At 40.0% G+C, this 10,017-nt stretch overlaps 1 protein-coding gene across 1 annotated transcript; it reads right to left on the reverse strand.

Moving 5' to 3' along the window:
* Positions 1 to 439: 439 nt before the first annotated feature.
* On the reverse strand, positions 440 to 7,546 carry SEC61G (SEC61 translocon subunit gamma). Its single transcript, XM_081526147.1, has 4 exons — positions 7,486 to 7,546; positions 5,910 to 6,008; positions 4,273 to 4,375; positions 440 to 604 (listed from the first exon to the last, which is right to left on the reverse strand). The coding sequence occupies exons 2-4, from the start codon at positions 6,001 to 6,003 to the stop codon at positions 595 to 597; spliced, it is 207 nt and encodes a 68-aa protein (XP_081382273.1). The 5' UTR covers positions 6,004 to 6,008; positions 7,486 to 7,546; the 3' UTR covers positions 440 to 594.
* Positions 7,547 to 10,017: the final 2,471 nt, after the last annotated feature.

Here is a 10,017-nt window from a genome sequence, read left to right on the forward strand (position 1 = left end):
CATCTCATATTATCAGTAAATTCTTTAAAATATTCAGAACTCCAATGTTTATGACAGTGTGACTAATTATGGTTTATCTGAAGAGGAGCTCTTAAAGTTTTTAACCATGATTTTCAGGACGCTATTTCAAGTGGCACGTAAACTTTTAGAGGAGCGCTAACTACCTATGTACACTGTGATTGCTCAGAGACAAAACTCCTACCCTACCTTCAAACTCTCTCACCATCACTACCATCCTTTATTTGCTGTTCCTTCTTTCATGATAAGACTGAGAGAATAAAACTCAGAAAGTGCAATATTCCACTGTGCCTTTTAATTTTTCCTGTAAACCAAAATATGAAGGTGTGAAGGAAGGAATGAGGGAAGAAGGAAACAGAACCCATTATTTCTTACTGGTAAAATTCGATAAGTATCTGTGATGGAAAAAAGAGAAGACATCTACTTTAAAATTATTTTAATTTACAAATAGAAAACATCTTGGAAGAAAAAAACGAAAGAAAAACATAAAACAGACAAATTTCTGCTCCATCAGCTTCTCAAATCCTCACTTGTTCACCAATCCCCAAGATGAAAAATACTTTTCTAAAAAGGTATTCAGCCACCACTGTAAAAGAAAGAAAGATGGTCAATTTTGAGTATATATAAGATTTTAATAATAATAATAAATTTGAAATGCAATATGCTGTAATTTTATGGAACCAGAACCAGTTATTTGAGAACCACATCTGTATTACTCCAAAAGAGCACAAAAGAGAAGAAACTGAACTTTAAAACCTTGAAACTGAGAAGGCCCTTACAGATTGATGTGGCTGTTGGAACAGGCTTAATCTGTTAAAACTCAGAATCCTCATTTGAAAAACACGCTTAACAGCACAGCATAATGTTTCATAACAAGATGAAAACTATGAATTACATAACAGGACTGTTAGGTGAGAACCTTTCCAATTTGATGTACAAACTGGTTCTCAACCACTGTATCTTACCCGAACCACTCAAAAACCTGGATTAATGATAATAACAAAAATTGCCTTCCCTATAGAAGAACATCTAAGTTCAACAGCATGAACATTAAAATAATATACTGAGATACACGTTTTAAAACTAATGTTAAGGAAAGAAGATAATTCCAGTACTAGATGAAAGTTCATTTGGGATTTTCTGTAATATCTTACTGAAAAACCTGAACAAACAATTTGGCCAACCCAAAAATACTAAAAAAAATAGCCCTGCATCTAAACTTTAACATAAAGTACTAACGGCTTATATCATTAAACTGTATTGCTGAAACTAAAATACCCACAACTATATAAATCCTTTAAGTTATAACCCTGTGGATATTAATTCTGACTGCTATAATTGTACAGAAGAGGAAAAAAAATTCATCATAAGGAAAACAGAGTGATAATTCAGCCTAATGAAAGAGAAGTTTGTTTATTCTTCACTTGCTATCATCTCAAAATGATTTTAACAGTGACTTATATGCTCTTTCAACAGGAAAAAAGATTTCTTTCAGTTTTACAGTTGTCATGGCATATCATGAAAAGAGTAAGTTTTCTGATAGCTTTTTTCACAGAATGTTTTATTTGGCCCTCACTTTAACGTAAAAACTATGTCGAGAGATATATATTTTTAACTCTTTATTTTGATACATTTTTGTTACTAGAAGAATAGTTTTCTAAGCAACTAGCTTCCAGAAAGTCAGAGCTCAACCATATCTAAGCAGTAAGATTTGCAAAAGATATACTGTGACTGCTGTAGAAATTAGAATTAAGAGAAAGCAAATTTTTAACACTTGTTTCAAAGACCTGTTGGGAACATCTCAATTTCAAAAAGGTACACTGAGAGTGCCTCATCCTAAAAGGTACTTTAGACCACAACTCATATAATGAAATAAAAGATGTGCTAATATAAAACTAAGATAAATAACAATGCTGAAGAGATTGAAAATTCAGAAGTCTTCTATAAGGGAATCTAGCAACAAGCAATTTAACAAGGATAATGTTCCATTCTTAGGCTAAAAACAAACCACTCCAAGTAAACCCAAGATAAAGGAAATTTATTTAGCAGTTATTTGTGAGAAACTATCTGAAGACTTGAGTCTTTAGCAAGAAAATATCCACAATAGGCAATGGATTTTAGGCACTGGATTTTTAAGAGGGCTAATGAAATGCAAACTGGAGCCTGAAGTGAGGCCTGTGAGTCAGAATGATTAATGGCCTGTACAGTGGTTAAGAACCGAGGCTCCGGAACCTGGATTTCACATGCTGCTCTACCACTTACAGGCATGCAGTATACTTAACTCTCCATGCCTCAGTTTCTTCATCTATAAAATGGGCATAACAACTGTGCTAATCTCACACAACTGTCAAGAGAGTTAAAAAGGTCAACTCACACTAAGCTGTGTGTCCTCGGCACACACCAAGTGCATAATAAATGTCAACAATTATTACTACCATCATGATTATTAGAAAAAGGTTAAGAACCTTACGTTGTTCACTTAATTCAACACTTACTCAAGTGCTTTCAATATGCACAAGAGAACACTGTACTAGGTTCTGTAGTACATATATACACACATATCTACAATACAGACATATATATACACATATGCATGAATATATATGGTCATATATTAGTATTACATTATCAATTAAAAAATAACTCTGTAAGTTACACCTGTCTGACAATGGGCTAGGAAGCTGCATAGCAGAAGCACTGAGCTAACATCAGACTCCACTCTACCCATTCTATTTACTGATTAGGTAGGGGTTGTAGCCCAAAGACATCGAGGCTCAGCTTTCCTAATTCTACTTGAGGATTTGCTCCATGATTCCAAAATTCCAAAAATGGCTTTCCTCACTAGGAATACAGCAGAGATTTCTGAACTGATGGAGGAGATGAGATACCTGGTCCTTTCCAGGTCTAACTCTCTGTGATTCCTTGTGGCATGTCTGCATAACAGCTACGAAAACCTGCTTAAGAAATCCACCTGACCAAGCTCATTCAGTCACATGTCATTTAAAAGACAACTTCCACAAGCATCCATAGTAAAATATCCAGTACTTAAGAGGTTTATAGTTTACAAAGCATCTCCACCCTATAAAATAAGCCTAAAAGGCTTATCTCATGATTATCTAAATGACAGGTAAGGCTCAGAGACCAAGCAAACACAAAATCACAGAGCAAATAAGTACCAGGGTACCAAGTCTTGACGTCAGCAAAACTGCCTGAGCTGACTGCTCTAACTGCACACTGCCACGAGGTGTCCCAACGCACAAGCTTAATCAACCCCCAAAGCAAACGCATTTAGAAAGGAATAAAGCGACTCCAGTGCTTCTCCGTTTTTCTCCTCCTCTCTAACGTACTTAAAAGTGTATTAGTATCAGTGGTTCATTACATTAACCACAACTTCCATTTAGGTTTGAAAATTGTTGTTTGGGGTCTTCCACGACTTAAGTCACTTACCTTTTCTATAGCCCTGCTGCTGCTGCTGCTAAGTCGCTTCAGTCGTGTCTGACTCTGTGCGACCCCATAGACGGCAGCCCACCAGGCTCCGCTGTCCCTGGGATTCTCCAGGCAAGAGTACTGGAGTGGGTTGCCATTTCCTTCTCCAGTGCATGAAAGGGAAAAGTGAAAGTGAAGTCGCTCAGTCGTGTCTGACTCTTCGCGACCCCATGGGCTGTAGCCTACCGGGCTCCTCCGTCCCTGGGGTTTCCCAGGCAAGAGTACTGGAGTGGGGTGCCACTGCCTTCTCCGTCAGGAACTATTATCCCTATTGAATAAACTGGCACAAAGGAGCCAAGTTGTCCAAGGTTATGACAGCTATTAAGTAACAAGAAAAATCTGAATATAGGCAACCTGGTTTAGGTTTGAACTCTACCACTATAGTGGTCTTCAGATGGGGAATACTTCCTCCGCACCTTAATGCTGCCAAGTCAATGGACTGCACAAAGAGAACGTGGATTGAATACTGGTTCTGTCACTGAATACCAGTTTGATCTCATACTGAGTACCTTTAACTAGCTTCCCCAATCCCTTAAAATTCTACTTATTAAAAAATGTGTGCCTATCTCACAGAGGAGCTTTACAAATTATGTAATATCTAAAGTTACTTTGAATTATCTGGTCCTCAGTAAATAGCAGTAGATTCTACCAACATTAAAAAATCAAAGAAGCATTATCTATATATTAACCAAATAGCAGACTGTCAACTCAAATGGTCTGCATTTTCATTTTATCCTTGATAGTGTCTGTTTCAAAAAGTTTACTTACACAATGATGTTATTAATAGGAATATGGATCAATTTCACAAAAAAGCCAATGAATCCCATTATAGCGAATCCTATTGCTGTTGCCATGGCAATCTTCTGGAATTCTGGATTTAGAAACACAAAATTTACATTACTTTTTGCACTGTCACTGCAAATATAGGGGAAAAAATTAGCACTGACATAAATAAACTTACTGGTATCCACCTCTCCTGATAATAAGAATGCAATTAAAAAAAATGACAATATTAATAGTAAATAAATTATGACAGATTTTTAATTTTCCTATTTTACTCATATTCAAGGAAATATAAAAATGAAATGCATGTTCATGCTAGTGAATCCATCAATAAGCAGAGAAATATTTATCTTCCTAGCAAATGACCAGAATGCCAAAAAGGAAACATGAATACACAGTATTTGTCTTAAAAAAATTTTGTAACATTGATAAAAATATCAACTATAAAAGCACAGAACGTAACTTTTTATAAATAATAGGTCCACTGTCTTTGATATTATAATGAAGCCAAAAAACAAGGCTTGAAAAACCAAATGGGGTCAAACACAGTTTTATGTAAAGGTTCAGAACCTATAATGTTTCCATTTAACACTACTTCCTCAGGGAAGCTCTCCCTGCTTGGTTAGTCCTCCTATCACATGCTGGCAGACCTTCCTCTACCTACCTTACATAATACTTACCACAGTAGTAACTAAAAATTATAATTGTCACTATTTGTTTAGATTGTCTTCCCTCAAAGATTCTAAACTCCATAAGAGCAAGCTGCTGCTGCTAAGTTGCTTCAGTCGTGTCCGACTCTGTGCGACCCCATAGACGGCAGCCCACCAGGCTCCGCCCGTCCCTGGGATTCTCCAGGCAAGAACACTGGAGTGGGTTGCCATTTCCTTCTCCAATGCATGCAAGTGAAAAGTGAAAGTGAAGTCGCTCAGTCGTGTCCGACTCTTAGCGACTCCATGGATTGCAGCCTGTCAGGCTCCTCCATCCATGGGATTTTCCAGGCAAGAGTACTGGAGTGGGGTGCCATTGCCTTAGGACCATTCCCTACTACATATTTTTATATATTATGCTATATATGTAATATAATACATAATATTATATTGTCTATTATATTCCCAGCTCCTAACTCAGGCAGCAGTCAAAAAAAAGAGCAGAAAAAGACAAATTCTAGTGCATCTTTTAACACATGAATTACGATAAATAAGAAACTTCCTAGGTTGCTACCAACTATGCTGTTGATTTCATTTTAAGGCCTTTTTTGTTTGAGGGAGGTTTAGGGGAAGAGTGACATAGCATGAAGAGTTTCAAAAGATTTTCAGAGTAGAAATGCGAAAGATACTAAAAATTCCATAAAGTCATTACATATGACCAAGGCAAAAGCAACATGGAAAATAAGGCTGTAACAAATAACCTTATAAGCCTGGAAAACAGATAAAAAAGAAAAATCTATAAGGGATGCACAAAGTATACAAAATGTAACAAAAACTGACAATTTCAAAAAACAATAAAGCAAAAATAAATTTAAAAAAGTGATGAAAGAAGCACAATTATTAAACAGGAAGACATTAATAAAGGGCTTAGAGAATGCAAAGATTTAATTTTTTCTCTCATTCCAAAACTATTACCTTTTCTATCAGGTTTGGTGCATCTTTTAACCAGCCGAATTGAGTCTTTCACAAATTGCCGACTTGGCTCAACGAACTGCATTACCTGATCCATGATGTCTGTTTAAAAAGCAAAAAGGAAAAAAGATAATCACTGGTGTTACTTACTATATAACAAGGACTTGCTGACTTATATCAAAATGTAAATGAGACCATCTTGATATGGGTGGGTGGATTTCATCTCATTAAAAAAAAAATTAGACTCCAAGAGTAAACCGACACTATTTTTTGTAATCTCCAGCAAACTACCAAAACAAAGGCAGTAAAAAAAAACACAGGTCTTGCCCCTTTTCCCAATGATCAAGGCGCATGCTCTTAATATAAAAGAGCACTCACTACTAAAGGCTAAGCACCTGACAATACATCCACTCCTTCCACACCCTGCAGTCCTCTCACTGTTCCTGTTAAAGAATCAACAGTGTTGGGATGCAGCCAAGTACTTTCTATATTTTACTTTAAACTCCCGGGACACCAGTGTCTAGCGCAGTGAGTGCCAACTGGGATGCTTCAAGAGCCTAGAGCAGAGGCAAATGCGGACTTCAATCTGATTCTCTATCTATGCAATTTTTAAAACCACAAAACCTGGCTAAACCAAGATTCAGATTTTCAGAAGCTATTTAGCTAAATTCTAAATCTTTAGCTTTGGACACACCTTTTAAGGAAAACGGCTATACATTTTATTAACAGGTTCTTCGTGGAATCTATCACACAACAGGCATGTTATCCAATCTTTAACAGTCACTGGTATTTAATATAAGAGCTAATCGAATCAGCTCCTTACTTGTACTTCACTTATCTAGCGCTTACAACAGTGGCCAGGGACAGAAATACTCAGGAAGTTTCTGTTGAATTAAGGCCATTCATAAGAGCAGGTGGTGGTTCTTCAAATCCCTTCCTATGAAACGTAGCCTCCCTAGGTCCTAGTTTTCTCACCCAGGGTGGGTTGCTAAAACAAGATATATGAAACACTAAAAGTATATCAGGAATTCTATAAACATTCTAGGCCAGGTATGCCGGGCCCAGAATGTTTTCATTTAACTGTTCTTCAACTTCAGTGAGGTTAAAATTTATAGGTATCTTGATGAAAGCGAAGAACCCTTTCTCCTAAACAAACAGAACGCGTTAACACCCGAAACGCTGCACTGAATGTCAGGGAAGGGGATCCAATAACCCAGCACTCTTGATTCACTCTCTAGATTCACCCTCCCATGTCACAGCACAGGACTGAGCTCTCAAGACACACTCCACACCCACGGCCCCAGCGCCGACCCCGAAAGGACCCCCTCTGACAGCAGCACCGAGCGGAACCGTTCCCACAGAGGTAGCCAAGGTCGCGCGACCTCAGAGCTCAGGCCCGGGCCAAGACTCGGCCGGAGGGGCCGAGGCCCTGGAGGCCCTTCTCCGTCGGACTCGCGGCTGAGTCAGCTTTCCCCGACGCCTTGTGGGCAGGCAGCAGGCGGCCGGAGGGCTCCCCCACACCCTCTGCCTTCGCTAGTGCCCAAAGGGTAGCTCCGAGCCCAGCCACACGAAAGCTCACCTGCCCCGCGTCCGCTCACCAGCCAGAGACACGTAGCCCAAGAGCCGACCGCCCGACGCCCACAGGAACCGGAAGCCAGGCCCGACTACCAGCGGCCCACCCCTCCGTTCATTGGTCTTTTGGGCAAACGTCAGCGCGCAGGCGCAGCCCGATGGTCGTCTGGGCTCCGCTTCCGGAAACGGGCGCCCCCCGATTGCACAGAAGCGGCGCCGAGCTCGGCTTAGGCCTTTCGCGGCGTGCGTGGGGAAGGGGGCGTTGCGCTTGTCGCGCGGGCCCCTCCGCTGCCTGGGCGGGGTGCGTGGCGCGGGCCCCTCGGCGGTATGGGCAGGGCTTACTGCTGGTCGGGTTCCTAGTCCCCGGGCTTGCCCTTGGCGTGTTACTTTTGCAGAGCGGGTCCGTGCGACAGGGGATTGGCTGTAATGGGTTTCGTCTTGGACGGTTATCTCCTGACTGCCTATTTGTTTGCATGTATTAAGTGTATTGGTTATCATGAACCTTATAAGTAATACAGTGTTTTATGACCAGTCTCACTCGACCGTCTCACACCCCCAGAAGCTCGCTTTCCTCTGTGTTCCTCTGTGGAGTTCCCTTGGAATTGAAGCCTCCATTCTCTGGGTTTGCCAGTGGGGACGTGGTACAATGTATGTATGTAATCTCGACTATGGGTTTTCCTGAGACTATTATGACGGTTGGTGGTAGGTGGTGAGCTTGTCGAGGTGTGATTTTATATTTTTAGAGTGAGTCAATCTTTTCAACAGTTAGTTTCCAAGCACCTACTGTGTATAACACTTGCCTAGGTGCTGTGAATGAGCCAGACATGTCATACCCTCTTACGGTCTAGTAAGGGAGTTTACAGAGTAGGGAAGGGAACAAACAAGAAAACAAAGTAACTATAGTTAATAAAATACTGTATGCAAATAAGAAACCTTCAGGGGTCACAGCCATGTCTTTAGGAAGGGGCCTACATAACTCAATGGAACTATGAGCCTTGCTTTGCAGGGTCACCCAAGATGGCCAGTCATAGTGAAGAATTCTGACAAAACATGTTTTATAAATAAAAAGGGTGTTGTGAGGAGGGGGAAGAAAGTAAAGGATGGCAGTGTAAAGACAGCATTCCTTTGGATGTTCACTATAGGACTCTTAAGGCCATGGCACCTGGGCTAAAGGCCTAGAGATGAAGAATTATTTAAAACCCCAATCTGTCCAGAATTTTAAAATTCTTTAAATTAAGGCAGAATACGCATGTGAACCTGCTGTATGTATGGAATACCTGCAGTGCAGTGTATGAAAACTGTTGAAAACATAAATTCCTGATCTCTACCCACTGAATCAGAATATTTGGACATTTAGGGGTTAGAAACCTACACAGTTTTAAAGCTGACTAGGATTTCTTAGGTGCTGAAGCTCATAGCACTGAGAGGTCTAACCCCTCTCTGAGCTCTGCCCTCTCAGCTGCTCCCGTCTGTGCCTCTGGAGCCCTTGTGCTCCACTGTTAGGCCAAGAGAGGAGGTGTTTCTCAGACCTCTGGGCTTTGAGAAAGTTTTTACTCTGCTTCATTACCAGCATATCCTGTAGTCAAGTATTTTCTGCAATGACTACTGATATTAACAGGGTCCAGTATTTTGTTTTGACATGGACAAAAACCCGTAATCGTATCATCACATATTTGGAAAACCTAGGGCTAGAAAACACATATATTTGTATGTGTGTGTGTGTGTATATGTATATATTTATATATATATTTGTGTATATATCTGTATATGTATTTGTGTATATCTGTGTATATATATTTGTATGTATATATACTGTATATATGTACATCTCAGGTGCCCAGCACCCTGCTAGATAGATAGGTATTTATTTATATATGCAGAACAGCACACCATGAGCATTGTGGACACCACATTCAAATATTATGTCCTTGTTACTTAGGTGAGAAAATATTTTTATATTCGGGACTTCCCAGGTGACGCTAGTGGTAAAGAACCCGCCTGCCAATGCAGGAAATGCAAGAGATGTGGGTTCCATTCCTGAGTTGGGAAGATCCCCTGGAGGAGGGTACAGCAACCCAGTCCAGTATTCTTGCCAGGAGAATCCCATGGACAGAGGATCTTGGTGGGTTACAATTCATGGGGTTCCAAAGAGTCTGACACAACTGAAGCGACTTAGCACACACGCACACATATTTTTATATCCACACTTGAGTAATTAAAGTTTCAATTTCTTGAATTCTGAATTTACAGACATAGATATGGAAATGCCAAATGTCATACAAGTTTAATACAGCCTTTTACCATGGAAGAGGTGACTAGAACTATACTATAGCAACATTCCTCATGAAGTGGTTTAGTAGACTATGCGACCACTAAAAAATAAAACCTACTGTATAGTTTGTCACTATACAGCTGAAAAACCAATTGTGTGTTAGAACAGCATGAATGCCATTTCTCTGAAGAGAAATAACAATCCACCCAAAAGCCAAAAGGAGGCAGGAAAGGAGGAAGAGAGAAAAGAACATTAAAAAGCAGGCCG

Source organism: Giraffa tippelskirchi, chromosome 9 (genome assembly GCF_054371585.1).
Source record: "Giraffa tippelskirchi isolate mGirTip1 chromosome 9, T2T-mGirTip1v1.2.pri, whole genome shotgun sequence".
Classification (NCBI taxonomy): domain Eukaryota; kingdom Metazoa; phylum Chordata; class Mammalia; order Artiodactyla; family Giraffidae; genus Giraffa; species Giraffa tippelskirchi.